The sequence below is a fragment of the Eretmochelys imbricata genome, chromosome 5, assembly GCF_965152235.1.
Source record: "Eretmochelys imbricata isolate rEreImb1 chromosome 5, rEreImb1.hap1, whole genome shotgun sequence".
Taxonomy (NCBI): domain Eukaryota; kingdom Metazoa; phylum Chordata; order Testudines; family Cheloniidae; genus Eretmochelys; species Eretmochelys imbricata.
This window is the reverse complement of record NC_135576.1, coordinates 128,771,082-128,786,434: the sequence shown is the minus strand read 5'-3', so window position 1 is coordinate 128,786,434 and position 15,353 is coordinate 128,771,082. Positions and strand designations below refer to the sequence as shown.

The 15,353-nt window shown below is 44.6% G+C and overlaps 1 protein-coding gene across 8 annotated transcripts in view; it reads right to left on the bottom strand.

Annotated features, from left to right (window-relative positions):
* Nucleotides 1-15,353, bottom strand: part of PIGG (phosphatidylinositol glycan anchor biosynthesis class G (EMM blood group)) — a 165,589-nt gene that overhangs the window by 79,397 nt on the left and 70,839 nt on the right. For all 8 annotated transcript variants that reach the window (XM_077817889.1, XM_077817888.1, XM_077817892.1 and 5 more), the window contains one exon: nt 178-369. In XM_077817889.1, the coding sequence (XP_077674015.1) occupies nt 178-369 (192 nt within the window). The remainder of the gene's footprint in view (nt 1-177; nt 370-15,353) is intronic.

Here is a 15,353-nt window from a genome sequence, read left to right as displayed (position 1 = left end):
GTACCCATATAGTATTTAAAGCCATAACACGAAAAACTTGTTAGGGCACATCCTAAGAGAACCATCCCTTTGCTCATAACAGCCTGATTCTAACAGAGATAACAGTGCTATTTTTTCAGTATCCAAAGTGTTAAAACTGTTCTAGAAGTTGATATACATATCTGCTGATGAACTCACTTTGAGATATCTTTGCTGTCTTGTTGCCATGGAAACACAACATTTCCAATGGCTACCCGGTAACTGTAGACTCCCAAGAGCCCAAGTGCCATCGCTATTTTCGAAACCAGGGAGCATCTCCTCTGAACCAGAATGAAGAGCATAACTAAGGAGACAGCTGCCAGAAGGGACAGTACAGCTTTGTGTTCAGAACTGTAAAAGAAAGGAAAAAAATAAATCTATAATTACTGCTAAAATACATTGAACATAGCTCCAGCAACTGTAGTGAATTTCCAAATTAATCATTGCACTGACATCTGTTACTAGCTTTCTAAGATGTGGTCAAATATTTTAGTATTTTTAGAAAAACGATTTTGTTAATGAGGTTTTATATTCAAACATGCATGTTTAAAAGTAATCATGTCTCATCATACGTTAGTTGGTCTGTTTTAACTGGATAAAACAAAGTTTCATATGATATAAAAAAAATTCTAATGATTTAAAACCAAAATTTATATACACGTGCAAAATTCACCATCACTTCTACTACAGCATTCTAGTTTCTCTAATATAAGGCAACAAGGATTGTTACCGTACTTCACAAGCATCTCTTTTTAAATTATAACTCTGCATATATATATATCCATTTTATTTAATTTTAGATGTATGAGGTGTACAAAATGTTCCCTAAAGCCATCACATCTAAGGACATAATGTAGCACACAAGTTTTCCTCCAATAGCAAAAGAACAATCACTGAAACAAACCAAACCTATTAGCACAATGGGGGTCCTGATCCATGACTATGAATCCTAGTGTTATGGTAAAACAACACAATAAATAGAAAACAAGACAGACATGGGCCTTGCATCATGCCCTAAAGATGCACAGAAGTTCTCTCTTTTAGACCAGCAGGTTGAGTGCATTCCATAGTCAAGTGCTATATACTGAATACCCTGCCCATTGCCAGATATTGAAACATACGGAGTGCTGGCACTCAGACACTATAGAAAAACCTAAATCACATTAGATAGAGTACTTCATCTGACCTCATCTACCCTGATGGTAAATGGGGAGATATGAAGTTTCCAGTACTGGGATCTAAGTTTTTTGTTTTTTTAAATAGGAAAGTAGACAGCTGGAACTGAACCCAAAAGCCAAGCAGGAAACCAGCAGTTGATGTCTATCTCCATATGTTAATGTTTTTTATTTGTTCCAAATGCCATGACTTTGACTGCACAGGCCAGAATCACACATACACTGTGAGAACCAGTGGCTACACCCTGCCACACATCAGCATTTCGAAGTCCTCACATTTTGAAATGCTATGGGGAAAGACTGCTGGCCTCTGGCAGACTGACACCGGACCTAGGCTATATTAGCATGACCTCCACATCGTATCACGGGAGTTGGAGTTCTTTCTTAAATTTTGTCGTGCTTTCTTTCCTTATTACCTGCTTTTCTTTGAATTCTACAAGGAAACACAAGACAGCTATTTCAGCTATACAGATGGGAGTCAGCCAGGCTAGGCTGAAAGAAAAAACATTCCCTCTTGGTCCTTCCATGTGACCCAGTCAGCTCCCCATCCAGCTTGGAGAGGCTCCCAGGGGAGGTACTGCTCTTTGCAGGGAAGGGAGGCGAAGAAGGGTGATGCTGGAGCACCAGGAGAAGCAAGTACATTTACTTGATGTAATCTTACCGTGTCTCTTCCCCAGTATCCTTTTTTCAGATCTCAAGAGCCTGGGAAATGTTGCTGAGGTCATATGGACTGCTGTGGCAACCCCTAAGATAGTACGTACACTGGCAGCTACATGCCTTAATGGCAGAGATCCTGTGCACGTGTATGCAATAAGACAGTTACCTGCCTGTACAGTAACTGTTCTTCGAGATGTGGGTGCAGACATATTCCATAACCCAACCTCTGTCCCCTCTGCAACAGTCTTAACTCTCGATGTTCCGTGCAAAGGCTGATGCTGCCCTTAAATAACCTAAGGAGAGGCTAAAAGTCAGAGACCATGAGCACCGCCCCACAGGTACTGCTAGGCAAAGTTCTTCAGCTTCAGTGCAGCAGGTGTGCGCACACCTGAGTGGAATACACATCTGCACTCACATCTCGAAGAATAACTTACCATACAGATGAGTAAGTCTTTTCTTCTTCAGGTGGTTGCAGACATGTATTCCACTCAGGTGATTCACAAGCCACATCGGTAGGAGGTGAGGCTCAGAGTCTACTTAAAGAATGACCACACTCTGTGTCTGAAAAACTGAGTATGCAGGGTCTCTGCCATTAAGGCATGTAGCTGACTTACTCATAGACTTTAAGGCCAGAAGGGACCATCATGATTTATCTAGTCTGACCTTCTGCTCATCAGAGGCCATAGAACCACACCCACCCACTCCTGTAATAGACCCCTAACCTCTGGCTGAGTTACTGAAGTCCTCAAATCATGATTTAAAGACTTCAAGTTACAGAAAATTCACTGTTTACTCTAGTTCAAACCAGTAAAATGATCCAGAACCCAACCTGCAGAGAAAGGCACAATAACCCCAGACTCTCTGCCAATATGACCTGGAGGAAAATTCCTTCCTGACCCCAAATATGGTGACCTGTTAGACCCCGAGCATGTTGGTGAGACCACCAGTAAGATACCTGGGAAAGAATTCACTGTAGTAACCAGAGCCTTCCCCCTCTAGTGTCCCATCTCTGGCTGTGGCAGATATTTGCTCATAACAGTAGCAGATGGACCACATGCAATTGTTGGCAACCTCATCATATCATTCCTTCCATAAACTTATCAAGCTCAGTCTCAAAACTAGTTAGGTTTTTTACCCCCACAGCTACCCTTGGAAGACTGTTCCAGAACTTCACTCCTCTGATGCTTAGAAACCTTCATCTAATTTCAAGACGTCACTTGTTGGTGGCCAGTTTATACTTATTTGTTCTTGTGCCAACACTGGCCCTTAACTTAAATAACTCCACTTCCTTCCTGGTGTTTACCCTTCTGATGTATTTATACAGAGCAATCATATCTCCCCGCAGCCTTTGTTCTGTTAGGCTAAACAAGCCAAGCTCCTTAAGTCTTCTTTCATAAGCTAGGTTCTCCATTCCTCTGATCATCCTAGTAGAAGGCCAGAACTGTACACACTATTCATTCCAGATGAGGTCTCATCAGTGACTTGTATAATGGTAACAACACTTCCCTATCTCTACTGGAAATACCTCACCTGATGCATCCCAGGATTGCATTAGCCTTTTTCACAGCTACATCACACAAGATTCATGTATTTTTGAAAGACACTCTCTAGGGTATATATAGTAAGCTTTGCAGCTTTTAATTATGGGTAATTTGTTTTGCTAGGGCTAGTCCAGCAATATATTGTGAAAAGTTCCTGCGCTACCTTGGTGGGTCTTGTGCTTATTGGCGGATTTGCTTGCCTTGGAGCTTCACAGCAGCCCTCAGCTTGGCCGTTTTTCTGAATTCACAGTCCAGGTCGACTCCTCCTGTGTCTGACCAGGAGTTGGGAGGATTTGGGGGGAACCCGGGCCCACTCTCTACTCCGGGTTCCAGCCCAGGGCCCTGTGAAATGTAGCTGTCTGGAGTGCCTCCTGGAACAGCTGTGCGACAGCTACAACTCCCTGGGCTACTTCCCCATGGCCTCCTCCCAACACCTTCTTTATCCTCACCATAGGACCTTCCTCCTGGTGTCTGATAATGCTTGTACACCTCAGCCCTCCAACAGTCCGCGTTCTCACTCTCAGCTCCTAGTGCCTCTTGCTCCCAGTTCCTCACACGCACACCACAAACTGAAGTGAGCTCCTTTTTTAAAAACTTAGGTGCCCTGATTAACCTGCCTTAATTGATTCTAGCAGCTTCTTGATTGGCTGCAGGTGTTCTAATCAGCCTGTCTTAATTGTCTCCAGAAGGTTCCTGATTATTCTGGAACCTTCCCTGTTACCTTACCCAGGGAAAAGGGACCTACTTGGCCTGGGGCTAATATATCTGCCTTCCGTTACTCTCCTATAGCCATCTGGCCCGACCCTGTCACAATATTTACACAGAAATGCCCTCCTTGCTCCTTGGGGCCATTGTGATAGTGCTCTATAGACCATGCACTTCCCTGATAGAGACTACAAAAGCTTGCACGGGTCTCTCAAGGCCTTCTTTGGCTGACAAACAAGAAAGGTGAAAGATATACTGGAGAGAAGCTTGTGACAAAAACCAAGAAAATCAGAAAAATGGAGAGGGCAGATGGTAAACTACAACTATTCAGCACACAAAACTATTTTAATGCGTTAAGACTGAGAATTTGTAACTGTGTTTTTATCACCTTTTATATGACATTGCATATGCCTTATGTTTTTGTAATGCCGTCAACATAGTTTTGGAGTTCCAAAAGGTTTACATTGAATTCTCGCAAGAAAGAGAAAAAGGTCAGAATACTATCTCTGTTACATTAAAATATAATCCATTCATCCTTTATATGGAACCAAAGGTAGTACATACAGTAACTCCTCACTTAACGTTGTAGTTCTGTTCCTGAAAAATCCGACTAAGTGAAACTATGTTAAGCGAATCCAATTTCCCCATAAGAATTAATGTAAATGGGGGCAGGGGGGTTAGGTTCCAGGGAAATTTTTTTTGCCAGACAAAAGGACTCGGCACACCTCTTCCCCCCCGCCCCCACCTCCTGCTGTGGCAAATCAGCTGGCTTTGGCGTTTTGGAGGCAGGAGGGAGTAGGGAGGAGCGCCAAGTCCTCGCTCCTCCCTCCTTCCCGGGGCAATCAGCTCGCTTGCCACATTTGGGAGGCAGGGGGAACCTGTGCACCAAGTCCTCGCTCCTCTCCACTCCCTCCTGCCTCCAAAACGCCACAAGCCAGCTGAACCACAATATTCCTAAAGTCATTACCAATAAATGACCTCAAATTTCGAATGTAATGCCCTATTGTGTTAAATTTAAGAAAAATTCTCTTCCCTTCTCCCCATACCCATAGCCCATGTGACCAATCAGAAAGAACTCCAAGCACTGTTATTCTCCATTATAAGAACATAGAATGGCCCTACTGGGTCAGATCAAAGGTTCATCTAGCCCAGTACCCTGTCTTCCAACAGTGGCCAGGGCCAGATGCCCCAGAGGGAATGAACAGAACAGGATAATCAAGTGATGCATCCCCTGTCGCTCATTCCCAGCTTCTGGCAAACAGAGGCTAGGGACATCATTCCTGTCCATCATGGCTAATAGCCATTGATGGACCTATTCTCCATGAATTTATCTAGTTCTTTTTTGAACCCTGTTATGGTCTTGGCCCTCAAAACATCCTCTCGCAAGGAGATCCACAGGTTGACTATGCGTTGTTTGAAAAAATACTTCCTTTTATTTGTTTTAAACCTGCTGTCTATTAATTTCATTTGGTGACTCCTAGTTCTTGTGTTATGAGAAGTAGTAAACAACACTTCGTTATCTACTTTCTCTACACCAGTCATGATTTTATAGACCTCAATCATATCTCCCCTTAGCCGTCTCTTTTCCAAGCTGAAAAATCCCAGTCTTATTAATCTCTCCTCATAGGGAAGCCGTTCCATACCACTCATCATTTTTGTTGCCCTTTTCTGAACCTTTTCCAATTCCAATATATCTTTTTTGAGATGGGGTGAACACTTCTGCACACAGTATTCAATATGTGGGCATACCATGGATTTATATAGAGGTAACATGATATTTTCTGTCCTCTTTTCTATCCCTTTCTTAATTATTCCCAGCATTCTGTTCACTTTTTTGACTGTCGCTGCACACTGAGTGGATGTTTTCAGAGAACTATGCATAATGACTCCACAATCTGTTTCTTGCGTGGTAACAGCTAATTTAGACCCCATCATTTTATATGTATAGTTGGAATTATGCTTTCCAATCTGCATTACTTTGCAGTTATCAACATTAAATTTCATCTGCCATTTTGTTGCCCAGTTTTGAGAGATCCTTTTGTAGCTCTTCGCAGTCTGCCCGAGTCTTAAATATCTTTAGTAATTTTGTATCATCTGCAATTTTGCCACCTCACTGTTTACCCCTTTTTCCAGATCATTTATGAATATGTTGAATAGGACTGGTCTTTGAACAGACCCCTGGGGACACCACTATTTACCTCTCTCCATTCCAAGAACTGACCATTTATACCTACATTTCCTACCCTTTAACCAGTTACCAATCCATGACAGCACCTTCCCTCTTATTTCATGGCAGCTTACTTTGCGTAAGAGCCTTTGGTGAGGGACCTTGTCAAAGGCTTTCTGAATATCTAAATACACTATATCCACTAGATCCCCTTGGTCCACATGCTTGTTGACTCCCTCAAAGAATTCTAGTAGATTGGTGAGGCACTAAAACCATGTTGACTCTTCAACAAATCATGTTCATCTATATGTCTGACAATATTGTTCTCTATTATAGTTTCAACCAGTTTGCCCAGTATTGAAGTCAGGCTTACAGGCCTGTAATTGCCAGGATCACCTCTGGAGCCCTCTTTAAAAATTGGCATCACATTAGCTATCCTCCAGTCATCTGGTACAGAAGCCAATTTAAATGATCGGTTACAGACTACAGTTAGTAGTTCTGCAAGTTCACATTTGAGTTCCTTCAGAACTCTTGGGTGAATACCATCTGGTCCTGGTGACTTATTACTGTTTAATTTATCAATTTGTTCCAAAGCCACCTCTAATGATACCTCAATCTGGGACAGTTCCTCAAATCTATCACCTAAAAAGAATGGCTCAGGTTTGGGAATCTCCCTCACATCCTCAGCCGTGAAGACCAATGCAAAGAATTCATTTAGTTTCTCCGCAATGTTCTTGAGTGCTCCTTTATCACCTTAATCGTCCAGTGACCCCACTGGTTGTTTAGCAGGCTTCCTGCTTCTGATGTACTTTAAAAAAAAATTGCTATTACTTTTTGAGTGTTTGGCTAACTGTTCCTCAAATTCTTTTTTGGCCTTCCCAATTGTATTTTTACACTTCATTTGCCAGTGTTTATGTTCCTTTCTATTTTCCTCACTAGGATTTAACTTCCACTCCTTAAAGGATGCCTTTTTGCCTCTCACTGCTTCTTTTACTTGGCCGTTTAGCCAGGGTGGCTCTCTTTTGGTTCTCTTACTATGTTTTTTTAATTGGGGTATACATTTAAGTTGAGCCTCTATTACAGTGTCTTTTAAAAGTTTCCACGCAGCTTGCAGAGATTTCACTTTTGGCACTTCGCCCTTTAATTTCTGTTTAACTACCCTCCTCATTTTTGTGTAGTTCCCCTTTCTGAAATTAAATGCTACAGTGTTGGACTGCTGCGGTGTTTTTCCTGCCATAGGGATATTAATTTTAATTTTATGGTCACTATTACCAAGCAGTCCAGCTCTTGGACCAGATCCTGTGCTCCACTTAGGACTAAATCAAGAATTGCCTCTCCTCTGGTGGGTTCCAGGACCAGCTCCTCCAAGGAGCAGTCATTTAAGGTCTCAAGAAACTTTATCTCTGCATCCCATCCTGAGGTGACATGTACCCAGTCAATATCAGGATAACTGAAATCCCCCATTATTATTATTTATTATTATTGTATTTTTTTTTTAATTTTAATAGCCCCTCTAATCTCCCTGAGCATTTCACAGTCACTCTCACCATCCTGGTCAGGTAGTCGGTAATATATCCCTACCGCTATAGTCTTCTTATTATAATATGGAATTTCTATCCATAGAGATTCTATGCTACAGTTTGATTCATTTACAATTTTTACTTCATTTGATTCTATGCTTTCTTTCACATATAATGCCACTCCGCCACCGACATGACCTGTTCTGCCCTTCCGATATATTTTGTACCCTGGTATTACTGTATCCCATTGATTATCCTCATTCCACCAAGTTTCGGTGATGCCTATTATATCAATATCCTCATTTAATACGAGGCACTCTAGTTCACCTCTTTTATTATTTAGACTTCTAGCATTGGTATATAAGCACTTTAAAAACTTGTCTCCTTTCGGCTTTCTGCCATTACACGATGTAACTGAATGGGACTTTTTTTTATTTGACTATTTCTGATCAGACTATCTGTATTTTATCATTTTCTGTCCTTACTAGGACAGAGATTCTCTATTAATAGATCCTCCCCTAAGGGATGTCTCTGTCCGAACCACATGCTCCTCTGCACCTGTTGGCTTTCCCCCAGCCCTTAGTTTAAAAGCTGCTCTACAACCTTTTTAATGTTAAGTGACAGCAATCTGGTTCCATTTTCGTTTAGGTGGAGACCATCCTTCCTGTATAGGCTCCCCCTTTCCCAGGTTTCCCCAGTTCCTAATAAATCTAAACCCCTCCTCCCTACACCATTGTCTCATCCACACATTGAGACTCTGCAGTTCTGCCTGTCTAACTGGCCCTGTGCATGGAACTGGAAACATCTCAGAGAATGCTACCATGGAGGTCCTGCACTTCAATCTGTTACCTAGCAGCCTAAATTTGGCCTACAGGACCTCTCTCCTATCCTTCCATATGTCATTGGTACCTACATGTACCACTTTACCAACTTAGTGAAGTTTGGAATTATGTACTGAATGTTCTGCTTTAAATAATCTACATTAATTCTGCGCCTTGCATAATGACAGGTTTCAGAGTAACAGCCATGTTAGTCTGTATTCGCAAAAAGAAAAGGAGTACTTGTGGCACCTTAGAGACTAACCAATTTATTTGAGCATAAGCTTTCATGAGCTACAGCTCACTTCATCGGATGCATATAGTGGAAAGTGTAGAAGATCTTTTTATATACACACAAAGCATGAAAAAATACCTCCTCCCACCCCACTCTCCTGCTGGTAATAGCTTATCTAAAGTGATCACTCTCCTTACAATGTGTATGATAATCAAAGTTGGCCATTTCCAGCACAAATCCAGGGTTTAACAAAAACATCGGGGGGGGGGGGGGAGGGGAGGAAAAAACAAGAGGAAATAGGTTACCTTGCATAATGACTTAGCCACTCCCAGTCTCTATTCAAGCCTAAGTTAATTGTATCAAATTTGCAAATGAATTCCAATTCAACAGCTTCTCGCTGAAGTCTGGATTTGAAGTTTTTTTGTTGTAATATCACAACTTTCATGTCTGTAATCGCGTGACCAGAGAGATTGAAGTGTTCTCCGACTGGTTTATGAATGTTATAATTCTTGACATCTGATTTGTGTCCATTTATTCTTTTACGTAGAGACTGTCCAGTTTGACCAATGTACATGGCAGAGGGGCATTGCTGGCACATGATGGCATATATCACATTGGTGGATGTGCAGGTGAACGAGCCTCTGATAGTGTGGCTGATGTTATTAGGCCCTGTGATGGTGTCCCCTGAATAAATATGCGGGCACAGTTGGCAACGGGCTTTGTTGCAAGAATAGGTTCCTGGGTTAGTGGTTCTGTTGTGTGGTATGTGGTTGCTGGTGAGTATTTGCTTCAGGTTGGGGGGCTGTCTGTAGGCAAGAACTGGCCTGTCTCCCAAGATGTGTGAGAGTGTTGGATCATCCTTCAGGATAGGTTGTAGATCCTTAATAATGCGTTGGAGGGGTTTTAGTTGGGGGCTGAAGGTGACGGCTAGTGGCGTTCTGTTATTTTCTTTGTTAGGCCTGTCCTGTAGTAGGTGACTTCTGGGAACTCTTCTGGCTCTATCAATCTGTTTCTTCACTTCTGCAGGTGGGTATTGTAGTTGTAAGAATGCTTGATAGAGATCTTGTAGGTGTTTGTCTCTGTCTGAGGGGTTGGAGCAAATGCGGTTGTATCACAGAGCTTGGCTGTAGATAATGGATCGTGTGGTGTGGTCAGGGTGAAAGCTGGGGCATGTAGGTAGGAATAGCGGTCAGAAGGTTTCCGGTATAGGGTGGTGTTTATGTGACCATCGATTATTAGCACTGTAGTGTCCAGGAAGTGGATCTCTTGTGTGGACTGGACCAGGCTGAGGTTCATGGTGGGATGGAAATTTGAAATCATAGTGGAATTCCTCAAGGGCTTCTTTTCCATGGGTCCAGATGATGAAGATGTCATCAATATAGCGCAAGTAGAGTAGGGGCATTACGGGACGAGAGCTGAGGAAGCGTTGTTCTAAGTCAGCCATAAAAATGTTGGCATACTGTGGGGCCATTCGGGTACCTATAGCAGTGCCGCTGATCTGAGGGTATACATTGTCCCCAAATGTAAAATAGTTATGGGTAAGGACAAAGTCACAAAGTTCAGCCACCAGGTTAGCCGTGACATTATCGGGGATAGTGTTCTTGACGGCTTGTAGTCCATCTTTGTGTGGAATGTTGGTGTAGAGGGCTTCTACATCCATAGTGGCCAGGATGGTGTTATCAGGAAGATCACCGATGGATTGTAGTCTCCTCAGGAAGTCAGTGGTGTCTTGAAGGTAGCTGGGAGTGCTGGTAGCGTAGGGCCTGAGGAAACTCCCTGAAACAGCACAAGATCAAATCCACACAGACACACCCCTGGAACCCCGACCTGGGATATTCTATCTACTACCCAAGATCCATAAACCTGGAAATCCTGGGCACCCCATCATCTCAGGCATTGGCACCCTGACAGCAGGATTGTCTGGCTATGTAGACTCCCTCCTCAGGCCCTACGCTACCAGCACTCTCAGCTACCTTCGAGACACCACTGACTTCCTGAGGAAACTACAATCTCTCTGGTCACGCGATTACAGACATGAAAGTTGCTATATTACAACAAAAAAACTTCAAATCCAGACTCCAGCAAGAAACTGTTGAATTGGAATTCATTTGCAAATTGGATACAATTAACTCTAGGCTTGAATAGAGACTGGGAGTGGCTAAGTCATTATGCAAGGTAACCTATTTCCCCTTGTTTTTTCCTACCCCCCCCCCCCCCGACGTTCTTGTTAAACCCTGGATTTGTGCTGGAAATGGCCCACCTTGATTATCATACACATTGTAAGGAAAGTGGTCACTTTAGATAAGCTATTACCAGCAGGAGAGTGGGGTGGGAGGAGGTATTTTTTCATGCTTTGTGTGTATATAAAAAGATCTTCTACACTTTCCACAGTATGCATCCGATGAAGTGAGCTGTAGCTCACGAAAGCTTATGCTCAAATAAATTGGTTAGTCTCTAAGGTGCCACAAGTACTCCTTTTCTTTTTACATTAATTCTATTACACAAGTCTCTTTGTACTATGCCAGTCACTGTTCACTTAGGCCTGGTCTACGGTATGCAGTTATTTCAGAATTAGCAGAGTTAATTCAAAATAAAACTGATTCCGTCCACACAACCAAACCGTTTTTTTCTATTTAAAGGGCTCTTTAATCAGATTTCTGTACTCCACCTCGGCAAGTGGAGTAGCGCTAAAATCAAGATCGCAGTTCCGGGTTACAGGTACTGTGGATGCAATTAGATGTTATTGGCCTCCGGGAGCTATCCCAGAATGCTCCCTTGTGACCACTCTGGACAACACTCTCAACTCCAATGCACTAGTCAGGTAGGCAGTAAAAGCCCCGGGAACTTCTGAATTTCATTTCCTGTTTGGTCACCATCAGCACAGTCCACCGCCACAGGCAACCATGCAGAGTCCACCATCACAAGAGACCACACAGTCCCAGATTTGCAGACAAGCTCCAGCATGGTCCGAATGGGAGGTACTGGATTTCATCGCATGTTGGGGAGACGAATCTGTTATAGCAGAACTATGTTCCAAAAAAAGAAATGCAAATACATACGCTAAAATCTCCAGGGTCATGACGGAAAGAGGCTGCTCCAGGGACACAGCAGTGTCATACAAAAATCAAGGAGCTCAGTCAAGCATACCAAAAAAGTGAGGGAGGCGAATAGGCGCTCTGGGTCACAGCCCCATACATGCTGCTTCTATTGTGAGCTGCATGCAATTATGGGGGGGTGATGCCACCACTACCCCACCACTGTCCATAGAAACCTGCAATGGGGGAGTTGCATGGAGTGAGGAGGATGAGTTACTGGAGGACGAAGAGGAGGAGGATGATGACAGTGCACAGGCGGCAAGTGGGGAATCCGTTTTGCCCCCTAGCCAGGAACTAGTCTTAACGCTGGAGCCAACAGCCTCCCCCCACTCCCAAGGCGGGCTCCCGGACCATGACCCTGGAGAAGGCACTTCTGGTGAGTGAGAGCCTGATCGAAGCCACGCAGTTGGGGGTGGGGGAAACCCAGATGTGCTGGGCTGTTCGTGTTTAGTTTAAAGGGCTCATCCCTCCTCAGAGCCTCATCGGAGCCACGCAATGGGTGCCAGGGCGGGGGGAGAGTGTTGTGTGAAGCGATCATCCCAGAGAGCCCGCAGGCCCTCCATTTATATGGCAAACACACCAGGCATTGCTTGGTATGGGAAAGGGGGCCCGGCCGTTTTGAAAGCATTGAAATGAATGAAGAAGCAGAACCCCGCATGCCCCTAGGGCTTACCATGGCTGCCTGCAAGCTGAATTCTGTTGTCCAGCTGCTTGTGATGGCTTACTCACACCAAAGTGGCAGGCACTTCAGTGAGGCAAAATGCGACCTTGTACAGAAAGAACATGTGCTGTGTACTATGAATTGCCTGTTTCACTGAGAAAGTGTGTCCCCTTTGTTCTCTAAAATATATCTTCTAAAATATTACCCTCCCTTTTTCTCCTCCCGCAGGTGCAAATATTTCAACGTGGCCCCTGTCTACTCTGTCCCAGAGGTTGGTCCAGATTAGAAGGCGGAAAAAATGAACTCAGGACGACATGTTCGCCGAGCTCATGCAGTCCTCCCGCACTGATAGGGCTCAGCTGAATGTGTGGAGGCAAACAATTGCAGAGTTCCATAAAGCGTTAAATGAACACAAAGAGAGGAGGGACGCGTGCAATGAGAGCAGGCAGGATGCTATGGTCAAGCTCATGGGGGAGGAAACTGACATGCTCCACTGTATGGTGGATCTAATGCAGGAAAGACAGCAAGACCACAGACTGCCACTGCAGCCCCTGTATAACCAACCTCCCTCCTCCCCAAGTTCCATAGCCTCCTCACCCAGACGCCCAAGAACATGGGGTGGGAGGAGAGCTACAGGGACCCACACAGTCAACCCCAGAGGATTGCACAAGCAGCAGAAAGCAGGCATATCCAGAATTTTGATTTGGTTTCTGGACTTGTCCTTCTCTCCTCCTCCACCCCTCTAACCCAATACCCGCCCCCTCCCCTGGTCTACCTTCTGATTTCTCTCAATGTGTTGTGCAACAAGTAATAAAGAATGGTCTTTAAACAATTGTGACTATTTCCTTATATATATATATACACATACATACATACACACACACACACACAGGGGGCGGGTAACTTCTAGAGAAACAACCACAACTGTCATACCATACCCTGGCCAGTCATGAAACTGGCTTTCAAAGCTTCTCCGATGTGCAGCGCGCCCTGCTGCACTCTTCTGATCACCCTGTTGTCTGGCTGTGCAAAATTGGCCACCAGGCAAGTTGCCTCAACATCCCATCCAGCCATAAACATCTCCCCCTTACACTCACAGATATTGTGGAGCACACTACAAGCAGCAATTACAATTGGAATATTGGTTGTGCTGAGATCTAACTGAGTCAGTAAACTGCGCCAGCGCGCTTTCAAACGTCCAAAAGCACATTCTACCACCATTCAGCACTTGCTCAGCCTACAGTTGAACTGCTCCTTACTACTGTCCAGGGCGCTTGTTCTATGGCTTCATGAGCCATGGCATTAAGGGGTAGGCTGGGTCCCCAAGGATAACTATAGGCATTTCAACATCCCCAACAGTAATTTTCTGGTCTGGGAAGTAAGTCCCTTCCTGCAGCTGTTCAAACAGACCAGAGTTCCTGAAGATGTGAGCATCATGCACCTTTCCCGGCCATCCCACATTGATGTTGGTGAAACGTCCCTTGTGATCCACAGTGCTTGCAGCACCGTGGAAAAAGTACCCCTTGCGGTTTATGTACTGGCCGCCCCGGCGTTCCAGGGCCAAGATAGGGATATGTGTTCCGTCTATCGCCCCACCGCAGTTAGGGAACCCCAGTGCATTAAAGCCATCCACAATGGTCTGCATATTTCCCAAAGTCACTACCCTTGATAACAGCTAGTCAATGATTGCGTTGGCTACTTGCAGCATAGCAGCCCCCACAGTAGATTTCCCCACTCCAAACTGATTCCTGACTGACTGGTAGCTGTCGGGCATTGCAAGCTTCCACAGGGCTATGGCCACTCATTTCTCAACTGTGAGGGCTGCTCTCACCTTAGTGTCTTTGCACTTCAGGGCAGGGGACAGCAAGTCACAAAGTTCCATGAAAGTGGCCCTACGCATATGAAAGTTTCGCAGCCACTGGGAATCATCCCATACCCCTATGCAGTCCCACCAGTCTGTGCTTGTTTCCCAGGCCCAGAATCGGCGTTCCACGGCATGAACCTGGCTCAACGCCACCATGATCTCCCAATCACCACATGCCATGCTTCTAGGAATGACTCTGTCCATGTCCTCATCAATATAGTAATGGCGCTGTCGTCACTTCCTCACCCAGTTTTTCAGGTACTGCACATACTGCTGGATAATGCATGAGGTATTTACAATAGTCAAAACTGCAGCGGGGATCTGAGCGGGCTCCATACTTGCCATGCTATGGTGCCTGCACGGGTAATCCTGGAAAAAGGGCGTGAAATGTAGGAGAGCAGAGTAGCAGCGGAAGAGGTGCTGTTTGGTTCACGATAGCTGATAAAAGGCGGGAAATGGTTGTCTTCTGTAGCTTTCACGGAAGCAGCAGCCCAAGACAGACAACATGGAGAAGCTCAGTAGTGCGGCAAGAGCGGGAGAGCAGAGTTGATGGCAGAAGCTGTGCTGCTCAGTTCACGATGCCCAAGCAGAGTTGGCAGTGGAAGCGGTCGATGAGGAAGAGAGAAAGAGTAGATACTTATAGAGATTACATAGAAAGATGAGAGGAAATGAGAGGTGGATTCATAGTACCAGGATAGAAGCGGTGCACCGTACTGCACCATCTGCTGAAAAAAGTATGGCGTCTGCACGCCAAAAAGGCGCAAAACGATTGTCTGCCGTAGCTTTCACGGAAGGAGGAGCGACTGACGACACACACCCAGAAACACCCGCGATGTTTGCCCCATCATGCAGTCGGAGCTGAACCCAGAATTCCAATGGGCAGCGGGGGCTGCAGGA